General features: G+C 44.6%; 1 protein-coding gene across 1 annotated transcript in view; it reads left to right on the top strand.

The window, feature by feature from the left end:
• Positions 1 to 15,806, top strand: part of cntnap1 (contactin associated protein 1) — an 80,697-nt gene that overhangs the window by 16,766 nt on the left and 48,125 nt on the right. The window contains exons 9-10 of the mRNA XM_080213925.1: positions 20 to 169; positions 9,598 to 9,769. Coding sequence (XP_080070051.1) covers positions 20 to 169; positions 9,598 to 9,769 — 322 coding nt within the window. The remainder of the gene's footprint in view (positions 1 to 19; positions 170 to 9,597; positions 9,770 to 15,806) is intronic.

The raw sequence follows: 15,806 nt of genomic DNA, 5'->3' as shown, positions 1-15,806 counted from the left end.
TCGCTCTTTGCTGTGCCAGGTTATAACTTGACTGACGGACATTGGCACTCGGTCCAGCTGTTGGCACGAATGGATTCTGTTGTTGTTGTCATTGATGAGAGGGAGGATTCACCCGTACGAATAAACCACGCTTTACGGGTGCAGACCGGAGATCAGTATTACTTTGGAAGTGAGTGTCAATTCATTTGGTCAGTTTCTTTACTCGGGTATTTTCTGTTAAAGTTTAAGTAATATTGGCAGCATGTAAATGCCAGGCAACGACTATTTCCAATTAGGGATGATCTAACCCCCTTCGCTTGATGGTGGCACAGTCACAGCGCCAGCAAGCCAGGCCTTGGGTCACTGTCTGTGTGGAGTCTGCACATTCTCCCTTTCTCTGCGTGGGTTTCCTCCGGGTATTCTGGTTTCCCCCCCATGGTTCAAAGATGTGTAGGTTAGGTGGATTAGTCGTGCTAAATTGCTCCTTAGTGTCAGAGGATTAGCAGGGTAAATATGTGATGGTACAGGGACCGGGATTGGATGGGATTGTTGTCAGTGTAGATTCAATGGGCCGAATGGCTGCCTCCTGCACTGTACGGATTCTGTGATAGGGGAAAAGGCAGATGTTTTTATGACACAAATAAGACTCCAGAATGGTAAATTGCTTCCCTGGTTGCAAGGGTCAAGGATGTCTCAGAGTGGCTGCAGGACATTCTGCAGAGGGAGGGTGAACAGCCAGCTGTCATGGTGCATACAAGTAAAAAACTAGATGAGATCTTACAAGCTGAATTTAGGGAGTTAGGAGCTAAGCTAAAAAATAGGGCCTCAAAGGTAGTAATCTCAGGATTGCTACCAGTGCCAAGTGCTAGTCAGAATAGGAATGACCGGATAGCTAAGAGATGGTGCAAGGGGAGGGGATTCAAATTCCTGGGACATTGGCAGTGGTTCTGGGGAAGTGGCACCAGTACAAATTGGACGGTCTACACTTGGGCAGCACTGGAACCAATGTCCTAGGGGCAGGGTTTGTTTGTGCTGTTGGGAAGGTTTAAATTAATGTTGTGGGGGGAAGAGAACCGATGCAGAAAGTCAGAGGAAAGTAAAGTGGGGACAGAAACAAAAGGCATTAAGGGGAAAAGTGAAAGGCAGAGAAACCAAAGTCAGAAATCAAAAAGAGCCAGAGTACAGAGATTGTGGAGAGCTCAGTAACTAGGTCCAGTAAGGCTCAGAGAAATGAAACACAGAATGTACAAAACATGACTGGACAGATGGACTGAGAAAGCAGAGCAGAGAGCAAGGAAGTTCAGATTAAACTGCATTTATTTCAATGCAAAAGGCCTGACAGGCAAGGCAGACGAACTCAGGGATGGATGGGTACATGGGACTGGGATATTATAGCTAAAAGCGAAACATGAGTGAGGGAGGGCAGGACTGGCAGGTTAATGTTCCAGGGTACAGAGGCTATAGGAAAGATAGAACAGGAGATAAGACCTGATGAAGTGTATCCCAGAACGTTGTGGAAGGCTAGGAAGTAAATCGGTGGTCCCTTTGACAAGGTACCACATGGTAGGTTACTGCATAAGGTTAAATCTCATGAGATAAGAACATAACATAATAAGAACATAAGAAATAGGAGCAGGAGTGGGCCATCTAGCCCCTCGAGCTTGCCCCGCCATTCAATAAGATCATGGCTGATCTGTCGTGGCTCAGTTCCACATTCCCGCCCTCTCCCCATAACCCTTAATCCCCTCGCTTATCAAAAACCCATCAACCCGCATCTTAAAAATATTTAGCGAGGCAGCCTCCACCACCTCAACGGGCAGAGAATTCCAGAGATTCACCACCCTTTGAGTGAAGAAGTTCCTCCTCAACTCCGTTCTAAACCGCCCCCACTTTATCCTGAGGTTGTGCCCTCTAGTCCTACTATCCTTTCTGAGCGAGAAGAGCCTCTCCACCTCTATCCTATCCATCCCATTCATCATCTTATACGTCTCAATGAGATCTCCCCTCATTCTTCTAAACTCTAACGAGTACAAGCCTAGTTTATTCAGCCTCTCCTCATAGCTCAACCCCCTCAACTCCGGTATCAGCCTAGTAAACCTCTGCACTCCCTCCAAGGCCAAAATATCCTTGCGTAAGTATGGCGACCAAAACTGCACACAGTACTCCAGCTGCGGCCTCACCAATGCCCTATACAGCTGCAGCAAGACCTCCCTACTTTTATATTCAATCCCCCTCGCTATGAAGGCCAGCATCCCATTCACCTTCCTGACCACCTGCTGCACCTGCAAGCTGGGTTTTTGTGACTCATGCACAAGGATCCCGAGGTCCCTCTGCACCGTCGCCTGCTGCAGTTTTTCGCCACGTAAGGAATAGTCCTTCCTACCGTTATTCCTCCCAAAGTGGACCACCTCGCACTTGCCAACATTAAATTCCATTTGCCAGTTCCTGGTCCATTCACCCAGCCTATCTAGATCCTTCTGCAGACTCTCCACACCCTCCGCGCAATTTGCCGTTCCACCAATCTTGGTGTCATCAGCAAATTTTGACACCGTACACTCGGTTCCCTCCTCCAGATCATCTATATAAATGGTAAATAGCTGAGGCCCCAGCACCGACCCCTGGGGCACTCCACTAGTCACCCCAGGGTGAAATAGCCAATTGGATCCAAAATTGGCTTGACAACAGGCATAAGCATAGAGAGTTGTTTTTCAAACTGGAGGCCTGTGACCAGCAGTGTGCCTTGTGGATCAGTGCTGGGTCCACTGTTATTTATTTATTATTTAATGATTTGGATGAGAATTTAGGAGGCAAGGTTAGTAAGTTTGCAGATGACGCCAAGATTGGTGGCATAGCAGACAGTGAAGGAGGTTATCTCAGATTGCAACGGGATCTTGATCAATTGGGCCAGTGGGCCAATGAATGGCAGATGGAGTTTAATTTAGAAAAATGCGAGGTGATACATTTTGGTAGATCGAGTTGGGGCAGGACTTACTCATTTAATGGTAGGGTGTTGGGGAAAGTTATGGAACAAAGAGATCTAGAAGTACAGGTTCAAAGTTCCTCAAAAGTGGAGTCACAGGTGGACAGAGTTTAGCATGTTTGGTTTCAGTGATTAGAACACTGAATAGTTGGGACATCTTGTTGAAGTTGTACAAGACATTGGTAAGGCCACATTTGGAATACAGTGTACAGTTCTGGTCATCCTGTTATAGAAAGGATATTATTCAACTCGAAAGAGCACTAAAAGATTTACTAGGATGCTACCAGGACGTGATGGTTTCAGTTATCAGGAGAGGCTGGATAGACTGGGACTTTTTCCCTTGGAGTGTAGAAGGCTGAGGGCTGATTTTATAGCGGTCTATAAAATAATGAGGGACATAATTAAGGTAGATAACCAACATCTTTTCCAAAAGGTAGGGGGGTCTAAAACTAGAGGGCATAGGTTTACGGTGAGAGGGGAGAGATAATTTTTTCATACAGAGGGTGTGAGTAACGAACAAGCTTCTAGAGGCAGGTACAATTTTAGCTTTTAAAAAGCATTTAGACAGTTACGTGGGTAAGATTTTTCTGGAGGGATATGGGCTAAATGCAGGAAATTGGGACTAGCTTAGTGGTAAAAACAGGGTGGCATGGACAAGTTGGGCTGAAGAGCCTGTTTCCAAGCTGTGACTCTATGATATAATTCAATGGCTTACCATCACTGAACCTCCACAATCCACATCTCGTGAGTTACCATTAACCAGAAATTGGCTGGTACTAGTCCTATATAAACATTGTGGCTAAAACAGCTGCAAAGGTTCTTTATGCGAAAGAAAAAGATTAGCAAAGATTAATGTCAACCCAGTACAAGCAGAATAAGAAGAATTTCTAATGGGAAATAGGGAAGTGACAAAGAAATTGGCGGGAAAGTGGAACTGAGCCACGACAGATCAGCCATGATCTTATTGAATGGCGGGGCAGGCTCGAAGGGCTGGATGGCCTACTCCTGCTCCTATTTCTTATGTTCTTAAACAAATTCCTTGTGTCTGTCTTCACAAAAAAAGATTAAAACAAAAGATTCCAATAATACTAAAGAACTGTGGGGCGAGTGTGAAATGAGCAGTTGAAAAAATCAGTATAAAGTATCACTGGAAAAACTAATGTGGCTGAGAACCCCTGGACCTGCTGAACTTCATTTTACACTAAATCCACTGGTTCCCTCTTATTTACTCGTTACATCCTCAAAATATCGAATAGATTTATCAAACGTGATACCTCGTTCATTAAACCATGCCTAATCATCAAATCACTTCCTTAGTAATAATTCCAGGATTATCTCAATGACTGCCTGTAGTTATAGAGTCAAACAGCACAGGAACAGGCCCTTCGGCCCTCACTGTCTATGCTGACCTTCAAAGCAATTTGTACTAATCCCATTTACCAGCACTTAGTGATTTAACTGCTCGTCCAAATGCTTCTTAAATGTTGCAAAGCGCGCTTCGTATTCCCATCACCTTCTGGGTGGAAAAAAACGCTTCCTCAGATTCCCTGTAAACCATTTACTCTTTATCTTAAACCTCTGACCTCTGGTCTTAGACACATCTGCATGGGAAAAAGATTCTTAAAATCTGTCCTATCCTGCGTCTCACAATAGTTCCCTGTTTACCTCTCCCTCCTTTCTTGAATATTGTTGTTATATTTTCTGCTCTCCAATTCTTTGGAACATTCCAGAATTGAGATAATGTTATGATATCTATAGTCAGAACCCTGGAGTGCAGACTGTCTGGTCTTGGGGAGTTGTTGAGTTTATTTTTCCATTCCCTTTTCTAATAATTATTTTAAGTCCCTCACACATTAGGCCCTTGATTTTCCCGTTATTTTGGTATTATTTGTGGCTCCTACAAAGAAAACAGACAGGGGGCGATTTTCCCATCTCACTGCAGTGGTCCAGGAAATTCTGGCAGTAGCCAGCCTGATAATGTTCTCCCAGTGCCGGATTTCCGGTGGGGTCAGCTCCGCACCAGGAATCAGCGAGGAAACGCAGAAATGATGGAAATAAGCATTTCACTTTATTTTAAATATCATTTTGGGGAGTTGGTGGCCCAACCCCATGCAGTGAAGGCGGTTGGGGGGGGTGCAACTGGGGCCTCCAAAGGGCTGGGTGCCAGGGTGGTAGTGCTGTGGGGCATTGGCACCATGGCAATGCCAAGCTGTGCCCCATGGCACTGCCCAAGGGGCAAAGTGTTAATGTCCAGGTGGCACCTTGGCACTGCCCATCGGGCATCAGACTGTGCCAAGGTGGCGGGTCCAATGGGGGCGCGGGAGGCAGGCACGGTGGGGCACTTTATGCGGGTGGGGGGTCCCATTGCTACCCTGTAGACAGGACAAGTGGGGGAGGGAAGCAGGCTAGCGATTGGGGCTGGCCATTGGGGTGACGGTGGAGTCAGGACTGCATGGACAGTGGGGAGCAGGAGTTTGGGTCTGCGGGGAGGAGAAGTTGAGGAGGGGGGGGTCACAAGGCTGGGCCACACATGCATGGGGGTCCAGCGATTGGGCCGTCAGGGGTGGAGAGCTGGCATTGTGGGAGTCATGGCCAACAATTGGGAGGCCATCAGCGGGGGAACCACTGTACATGCCAACATCAGCACTGACATCAGCACATGCGCAGTGGCCCACTTAGCACTATTTTTAGAAAAAATTATTAGGGATAGGATTTATAGTTATTTGGAGTGTAATGAATTGATTAGAAACAGTCAGCATGGTTTTGTAGCGGGTAGGTCGTGCCTTACTAACCTTATTGAGTTTTTTGAGAAGGTGACCAAAGAGGTGGATGGGGGCAAGGCAGTTGACGTGGTATACATGGATTTTAGTAAGGCGTTCGATAAGGTTCACCATGGTAGGCTTCTGCAGAAAATGCAGATGTATGGGATTGTGGGTAATCTAGGAAGTTGGATCAGGAATTGGCTATCAGATAGGAGACAGAGGGTGGTGGTGGATGGTAAATATTCATCATGGAGTGCAGTTACGAGTGGTGTGCCTCAGGGATCTGTTTTGGGGCCACTGTTGTTTGTAATTTTTATTAATGATCTGGATGAGGGTATAGTTGGGTGGATTAGTAAATTTGCTGATGACACCAAAGTTGGAGGTGTGGTAGATTGTGAGGAAGGGTGTCATAGTCTGCAGGGAGACTTAGATAGGTTGCAGAGCTGGGCCGAGAGGTGGCGGATGGAATTTAATGCGGAGAAGTGTGAGGTAATTCACTTTGGTAGGAGCAACAGATGTGTCGAGTATAGGGCTAACGGGAGGACTTTGAATAGTGTGGATGAACAGAGGGATCTAGGTGTGTGTGTACATAGATCCCTGAAAGTTGGGAATCAAGTAGATAAGGTTGTCAAGAAGGCGTACGGTGTCTTGGCGTTTATTGGTAGGGGGATTGAATTTAGGAGTCGCAGTGTAATGTTGCAACTGTACACTACTCTGGTGCGGCCGCACTTGGAGTACTGTGTGCAGTTCTGGTCCCCGCATTACAAGAAGGATGTGGAGGCGTTGGAGAGGGTGCAGAGGAGGTTTACTAGGATGTTGCCTGGTATGGTGGGGAGGTCCTATGAGGAGAGACTGAGGGATCTAGGGTTGTTTTCGTTGGAAAGAAGGCGGCTAAGAGGGGATCTTATTGAAACATATAAGATGATTAGAGGTTTAGATAGGGTGGATAGTGATAGCCTTTTTCCTCGGATGGAGAAAGCTAGCACGAGGGGGCATGGCTTTAAATTAAGGGGGGGTAGCTACAGGACGGATTGCAGGGGTAGGTTCTTTACCCAGCGGGTGGTGAGGGATTGGAATGCCCTGCCTGCTGCAGTTGTAAATGCGTCTAGTTTGGGGGCGTTTAAGAGATCTCTGGATAGGTTTATGGACGAAAAGGGATTGGTATAGGCTAGTGGGTCATTGTTTTTGTAACTGGTTGGCGCAACATCGTGGGCCGAAGGGCCTGTTCTGCGCTGTAATGTTCTATGTTCTATGTTCTATACTGCCAGCCTCTCCAGGGGAATAGACCCTGCCCACTGAATTCTGAAGTGGATCCCACTTGTGCACTCTGCAGTGCACAGAGTGTAGGAGAACATAAACGTAAGAACATAAGAAATAGGAGCAGGAGTCGGCCATCTAGCCCTTCGAGCCTGCCCCGCCATTCAATAAGATCATGGCTGATCTGAAGTGGATCAGTTCCACTTTCCCGCTTTCTCCCCATAACCTTTAATTCCATTGTCTAACAAAAACCTATCTACCCGTGTCTTAAATATATTTAGCGAGGCAGCCTCCACCACTTCAGTGGGCAGAGAATTCCAGAGATTCACCGCCCTTTGAGTGAAGAAGTTCCTCCTCAACTCCGTTCTAAACTGCACCCCCCCTTATCTTGAGGCTGTGCCCTCTAGTCCTACTGTCCTTTCTGAGCAGGAAAAATCTCTCTACCTCTACCCATCCCTTTCATTATCTTATACGTCTCTATAAGATCCCCCCTCATCCTTCTAAACTCCAACGAGTACAGACCCAGTCTATTTAGTCTCTCTTCATAGTCTAACCCCCTCATCTCTGGTATCAGCCTAGTGAATTTCCTCTGCACTCCGTCCAAGGCCAAAAAATCCTTGAGCAAGTGCGGCGACCAAAACTGCACACAGTACTCCAGCTGCGGCCTCACCAGTACCCTGTACAGTTGCAGCAAGACCTCCCTGCTTTTATATTCTATCCCCCTCGCTATAAAGACCAACATTCCATTCGCCTTCTTGATCACCTGCTGCACCTGCAGACTGGGTTTTTGCGACTTATGCACAAGGACTCCCAGGTCCCTCTGCACCGTAGCATGCTGCAGCTTTTCACCCTTTAAATAATAATCCCTCCTACTATTATTCCTGCCAAAGTGGATAACCTCACACTTGCTAACATTGTACTCCATCTGCCAGGTCCTCGCCCACTCGCTCAGCCTATCCAGATCCCTCTGCAGACTTTCCACACCCTCCGCACAATTTGCTTTTCCACTCATCTTTGTGTCATCAGCAAATTTCGTCACCCTACACTCAGCCCCCTCCTCCAGATCATCTATATAAATGGTAAATAGCTGAGGCCCCAGCACCGATCCCTGCGGCACTCCACTAGTTACCAACTGCCAATCAGAATAGCATCCATTGATACCAACTCTGCCTCCTATTAGACAACCAATCCTCTATCCACACTAACACCTTACCCCCAACTCCATGCCCCCTAACCTTCTGAAGCAACCTTTTGAGGCACCTTATCAAACGCCTTTTGAAAATCGAGAAACACCACATCCACCTGTTCCCCTCTGTCTACCGCACTAGTCACATCCTCATAGAAATCCAATAAATTTGTCAGACACGACTTCCCCTTAACGAATCCGTGCTGCGTCTGCTCGATCAACCCATTCCTCTCTAGGTGCCTCGCTATTTCTTCTTTGATGACGGCTTCAAGCATTTTACTAACAACAGGCGTTAAACTAACCGGCCTATAATTCCCTGCCTTTTGCCTGCTACCTTTTTTAAACAGCGGCATAACATTAGCCATTTTCCAATCTTCCAGCACTTCCCTGGAATCCAGCAAAGTTTGGAGAATCATTTTAAAACTCCTGCTGGAAAAACCAGCGTGATTGAGAACATAGAAAAACTCCAATTTTAACACAGATTCAACACTTAGTTTCTTTGGGAGAATCCCACCCAAAATGTATGTTTAATGTCCTGCTTTTTATCGATTCTCCAGTATAATTTCCCCTTTCTCAGGGACCCGCATTTACTTTCACTGTTGTATTTGTTTTTTGCATACATTTATATTTCTTTTATAATCTTGCTCCCTTTTCCGCTTCTTTATCAATATTTTCGCCATTCTTTGCTGGTGTTCTGTGATTTGCTTCTCTCCTGGGCAATATTACAATCCACTTGTTTCAATCTAACCTCTTTACATTGCCCTGAATAGTTCTTGGAGTTTTCACTTCTCAATGGAATATATATTTTTTGAGAATTATTGGTCTTTTTTTCAACATTTGCCGCTGTCATCCACTGCCACACCTTTTAACCTGATTTCCCAATCTACATTGGCTAACTCACCTTTATTTAGCTTCAATACTCGAGTTTCGGACTGCGTATGTCATTCTTAAACACAAAGTAAAATGATATGATGATTCTTCCTCATTGGAGATTACTAATTAATCCTGTCCCATTAGACAAGACAATATCTAAAATAGACACTTATAATGTTCCATTTACTCTGTTTTACCATTTCAGAATTTTAAATACTCTATCTGAAATTTCCCTATTTTCTACATCTGCCTTTGTATTTCAGGAATAAGCTTCTGTCTGAGTGAATCAGTGCTGTTTCCTCTTGCAGATATCACTTCTCTCTCCTCACTTTTTATTCTTCTTAATCTCTTATTTGGCTGAATGTTATCATCATTATTTAGGCTTTAGAATGTCCTCTTTATTTTAATTTCTTGCGAACACTATTCTTTATCTATCGAATTGATGATTCTAATCACAGCTGTTTGTATTCTGCTTTTCAAACGAGGCTTTTGTTTACCATTGAGCCAGTTCTCTGTGTACACGAACACACACCATCACTTTCTACTCTGAACATGCGCAGGCTGCCCCCCCAGTGTCAGGAACTTGGGTTGTTTTTCCAACATGAGTGTTTTCCACGGCTGCATGCAGCGAATCCATGTGGACAATTATCTTGTGGATCTGGAGCTAGTAAAACGACGGACACTCGGACGATATGCAGAAATGCTGTTTAACACATGTGGAATAACGGACAGGTAGGTGTATTATACATTTCCAAATCAATTAAAATAGGAAAACAAGAAATAAGGTCCGTGACCCTTACTCTGAAAAAAACAGTGACTCTGTACAGTTACACAGTGAGTGACCCTTACTCTGAAAAAAACAGTGACTCTGTACAGTTACACAGTGAGTGACCCTTACCCTGCTGAATAAACAGTGACTCTGTACAGTTACACAGTGAGTGACCCTTACACTGAATAAACAGTGACTCTGTACAGTTACATAGTGAGTGATCCTTACCCTGCTGAATAAACAGTGACTCTGTACAGTTACACAGTAAGTGACCCTTACACTGAATAAACAGTGACTCTGTACAGTTACACAGTGAGTGACCCTTACCCTGAATAAACAGTGACTCTGTACAGTTACACAGTGAGTGACTCTTACCCTGAATAAACAGTGACTCTGTACAGTTACACAGTAAGTGACCCTTACACTGAATAAACAGTGACTCTGTACAGTTACACAGTGAGTGACCCTTACCCTGAATAAACAGTGACTCTGTACAGTTACACAGTGAGTGACTCTTACCCTGAATAAACAGTGACTCTGTACAGTTACACAGTGAGTGACCCTTACCCTGAATAAACAGTGACTCTGTACAGTTACACAGTAAGTGACCCTTACACTGAATAAACAGTGACTCTGTACAGTTACACAGTGAGTGACTCTTACCCTGAATAAACAGTGACCCTGTACAGTTACACAGTGAGTGATCCTTACCCTGAATAAACAGTGACTCTGTACAGTTACACAGTGAGTGATCCTTACCCTGCTGAATAAACAGTGACTCTGTACAGTTACACAGTGAGTGACCCTTACCCTGAATAAACAGTGACTCTGTACAGTTACACAGTGAGTGATCCTTACCCTGCTGAATAAACAGTGACTCTGTACAGTTACACAGTGAGTGACTCTTACCCTGAATAAACAGTGACTCTGTACCGTTACACAGTGAGTGACCCTTACCCTGAATAAACAGTGACTCTGTACAGTTACACAGTGAGTGATCCTTACCCTGAATAAACAGTGACTCTGTACAGTTACACAGTGAGTGACCCTTACCCTGAATAAACAGTGACTCTGTACAGTTACACAGTGAGTGACCCTTACCCTGAATAAACAGTGACTCTGTACAGTTACACAGTGAGTGACCCTTACCCTGAATAAACAGTGACTCTGTACAGTTACACAGTGAGTGATCCTTACCCTGAATAAACAGTGACTCTGTACAGTTACACAGTGAGTGACCCTTACCCTGAATAAACAGTGACTCTGTACAGTTACACAGTGAGTGACCCTTACCCTGAATAAACAGTGACTCTGTACAGTTACACAGTGAGTGATCCTTACCCTGCTGAATAAACAGTGACTCTGTACAGTTACACAGTGAGTGACCCTTACCCTGAATAAACAGTGACTCTGTACAGTTACACAGTGAGTGATCCTTATCCTAAATAACAACAAAGAAAATTCCAGCACAGGAACAGGCCCTTCAGTCCTCTAAGCCTGCACCGACCGTGCTGCCCGACTGAACTAAAACCCCCTACCCTTCTGGGGACCATATCCCTCTATTCCCATCTCATTATGTACTTGTCATGACACCCCTTAAAAGTCACTACTGTATCCAGTTCCACTGCCTCCTCTGGCAACGAGTTCCAGGCACCCACCACTCTGTGTAAAAAATCTGCCTTGTACATCTCTTTTTTTTTAAAACTTGCCCCTCGCACCTTAAACCTGTGCCCCCCAGTAATTGACTCTTCCACCCTGGGAAAAAGCTTCTGACTATCCACTCTGTCCATACCTCTCATAATCTTGTAGACTTCTATCAGGTCTCCCCTCAACCTCCGACACTCCAGTGAGAACAAGCCAAGTTTCTCCAACCTCTCTTCATAGCTAATGCCCTCCATACCAGGCAACATCCTGGTAGATCTTTTCTGAACCCTCTCCAAAGCCTCCACATCCTTCTGGTAGTGTGGCGACCGGAATTGAACACTATATTCCAAATGCGGCCTAACTAAGGTTTGATAAAGCGGCAGCATGACTTGCCAATTTTTAATCTCAATGCTCCGGCCAATGAAGGTAAGCATGCCGTATGCCTTCTTGACTACCTTCTCCACCAGCATTGCCATTTTCAGTGACCCGTGTACCTGTACACCCAGATCCCTTTGCCTATCAATACTCCTAAGGGTTCTGCCATTTACTGTATATTTCCTATCTGTATTAGACCCTCCAAAATGCATTACCTCACATTTGTCTGGGTTAAATTCCATCTGTCATCTCTGCACCCAAGTCTCCAACTGATCTATATCCTGCCGTATCCTCTGACGATCCTCATCGCTATCTGTAAATCCATCAACCTTTGTGTCATCTGCAAACTTGCTAATCAAACCAGTTACATTTTCCTCCAAATCATTTATATATATTACAAACAGCAAAGGTCCCAGCACTGATCCCTGAGGAACATCACTTGTCACAGCCCTCCATTCAGAACCGCACTCTTTCACTACTACCCTCTGCCTTCTTTGACCAAACCAGTTCTGTATCCACCTTGCCAGCTCACCTCTGATCCCATGCAACTTCACCTTCTGCACCAGTCTGCCATGAGGGATCTTGTCAAAGGCCTTACTGAAGTCCATGTAAATAACATCCACTGCCCTACCCTCATCAATCATTTTCATCACTTCCTTGAAAAACTTGATCAAGTTTGCAGGACACGACCTCCTGTTCACAAAACCATGTTGCTTCACACTAATACGTCCATTTATTTCCAAGTGAGAATAAATCCTGTCTCGAAGAATCCTCTCCAATAATTTCCTTACCACTGATGTAAGGCTCACCAGCCTGTAATTACCTGAATTATTCTTGCTACCCTTTTTAAACAACGTTGTTGTTCACAAACTTGTGTTCGCAAACAGGGCATATAAAGAAATGAGCTCACATAAAGGTTGGAATATGAGTCTTTACAGGTAATCCATTCTTAAAGGCACAGACAATGTGAGTGGAGAGAGCGTTAAGCACAGGTTAAAAAGGTGTGTATTGTCTCCAGCCAGGACAGTTACACACCTCTTTAACCTCTGGTTGGCCGTCTCTCCACTCACATTGTCTGTGCCTTTAAGATTTGGTTACCTGTAAAGACTCTCATTCCAACCATTAAGTGAGCTCATGTCTTTATATGCCCTGTTTGTGAACACAAGTCCTCACTCACCTGATGAAGGAATTTGAGACTCCGATAGCAAGTGCTGCCAAATAAACCTGTTGGACTTTAACCTGGTGTTGTGAGACTTCTTACTGTGCCCACCCCAGTGCAAGACCGGCATCTCCACATCTGTACAGTTACACATTGAGTGACCCTTACCCTGAATAAACAGTGACTCTGTACAGTTACACATTGAGTGACCCTTACCCTGAATAAACAGTGACTCTGTACAGTTACACAGTGAGTGACCCTTACCCTGCTGAATAAACAGTGACTCTGTACAGTTACACAGTGAGTGACCCTTACCCTGCTGAATAAACAGTGACTCTGTACAGTTACACAGTGAGTGACCCTTACCCTGCTGAATAAACAGTGACTCTGTACAGTTACACAGTGAGTGATCCTTACCCTGAATAAACAGTGACTCTGTACAGTTACACAGTGAGTGATCCTTACCCTGCTGAATAAACAGTGACTCTGTACAGTTACACAGTGAGTGATCCTTACCCTGAATAAACAGTGACTCTGTACAGTTACACAGTGAGTGATCCTTACCCTGCTGAATAAACAGTGACTCTGTACAGTTACACAGTGAGTGATCCTTACCCTGAATAAACAGTGACTACGTACAGTTACACAGTGAGTGACCCTTACCCTGCTGAATAAACAGTGACTCTGTACAGTTACACAGTGAGTGATCCTTACCCTGAATAAACAGTGACTCTGTACAGTTACACAGTGAGTGACCCTTACCCTGCTGAATAAACAGTGACTCTGTACAGTTACACAGTGAGTGATCCTTACCCTGAATAAACAGTGACTCTGTACAGTTACACAGTGAGTGATCCTTACCCTGCTGAATAAACAGTGACTCTGTACAGTTACACAGTGAGTGACCCTTATCCTGCTGAATAAACAGTGACTCTGTACAGTTACACACTGAGTGATCCTTACCCTGAATAAACAGTGACTCTGTACAGTTACACAGTGAGTGACTCTTACCCTGAATAAACAGTGACTCTGTACAGTTACACAGTGAGTGATTCTTACCCTGAATAAACAGTGACTCTGTACAGTTACACAGTGAGTGACTCTTACCCTGAATAAACAGTGACTCTGTACAGTTACACAGTGAGTGATCCTTACCCTGAATAAACAGTGACTCTGTACAGTTACACAGTGAGTGATCCTTACCCTGAATAAACAGTGACTCTGTACAGTTACACAGTGAGTCATCCTTACCCTGAATAAACAGTGACTCTGTACAGTTACACAGTGAGTGACCCTTACCCTGAATAAACAGTGACTCTGTACAGTTACACAGTGAGTGATCCTTACCCTGCTGAATAAACAGTGACTCTGTACAGTTACACAGTGAGTGATCCTTACCCTGAATAAACAGTGACTCTGTACAGTTACACAGTGAGTGATCCTTACCCTGAATAAACAGTGACTCTGTACAGTTACACAGTGAGTGATCCTTACCCTGAATAAACAGTGACTCTGTACAGTTACACAGTGAGTGATCCTTACCCTGAATAAACAGTGACTCTGTACAGTTACACAGTGAGTGATCCTTACCCTGCTGAATAAACAGTGACTCTGTACAGTTACACAGTGAGTGATCCTTACCCTGAATAAACAGTGACTCTGTACAGTTACACAGTGAGTGACCCTTACCCTGAATAAACAGTGACTCTGTACAGTTACACAGTGAGTGATCCTTACCCTGAATAAACAGTGACTCTGTACAGTTACACAGTGAGTGACCCTTACCCTGCTGAATAAACAGTGACTCTGTACAGTTACACAGTGAGTGATCCTTACCCTGAATAAACAGTGACTCTGTACAGTTACACAGTGAGTGATCCTTACCCTGCTGAATAAACAGTGACTCTGTACAGTTACACAGTGAGTGACCCTTATCCTGCTGAATAAACAGTGACTCTGTACAGTTACACACTGAGTGATCCTTACCCTGAATAAACAGTGACTCTGTACAGTTACACAGTGAGTGACTCTTACCCTGAATAAACAGTGACTCTGTACAGTTACACAGTGAGTGATTCTTACCCTGAATAAACAGTGACTCTGTACAGTTACACAGTGAGTGACTCTTACCCTGAATAAACAGTGACTCTGTACAGTTACACAGTGAGTGATCCTTACCCTGAATAAACAGTGACTCTGTACAGTTACACAGTGAGTGATCCTTACCCTGAATAAACAGTGACTCTGTACAGTTACACAGTGAGTCATCCTTACCCTGAATAAACAGTGACTCTGTACAGTTACACGGTGAGTGACCCTTACCCTGAATAAACAGTGACTCTGTACAGTTACACAGTGAGTGATCCTTACCCTGCTGAATAAACAGTGACTCTGTACAGTTACACAGTGAGTGATCCTTACCCTGAATAAACAGTGACTCTGTACAGTTACACAGTGAGTGATCCTTACCCTGAATAAACAGTGACTCTGTACAGTTACACAGTGAGTGATCCTTACCCTGAATAAACAGTGACTCTGTACAGTTACACAGTGAGTGATCCTTACCCTGAATAAACAGTGACTCTGTACAGTTACACAGTGAGTGATCCTTACCCTGCTGAATAAACAGTGACTCTGTACAGTTACACAGTGAGTGATCCTTACCCTGAATAAACAGTGACTCTGTACAGTTACACAGTGAGTGACCCTTACCCTGAATAAACAGTGACTCTGTACAGTTACACAGTGAGTGATCCTTACCCTGAATAAACAGTGACTCTGTACAGTTACACAGTGAGTGACCCTTACCCTGAATAAACAGT

Source organism: Carcharhinus amblyrhynchos, chromosome 27 (assembly GCF_965287045.1).
Source record: "Carcharhinus amblyrhynchos chromosome 27, sCarAmb.v2.hapA, whole genome shotgun sequence".
NCBI classification, from domain to species: Eukaryota; Metazoa; Chordata; class Chondrichthyes; order Carcharhiniformes; family Carcharhinidae; genus Carcharhinus; species Carcharhinus amblyrhynchos.
This window is presented reverse-complemented; position numbering and strand designations above follow the sequence as displayed.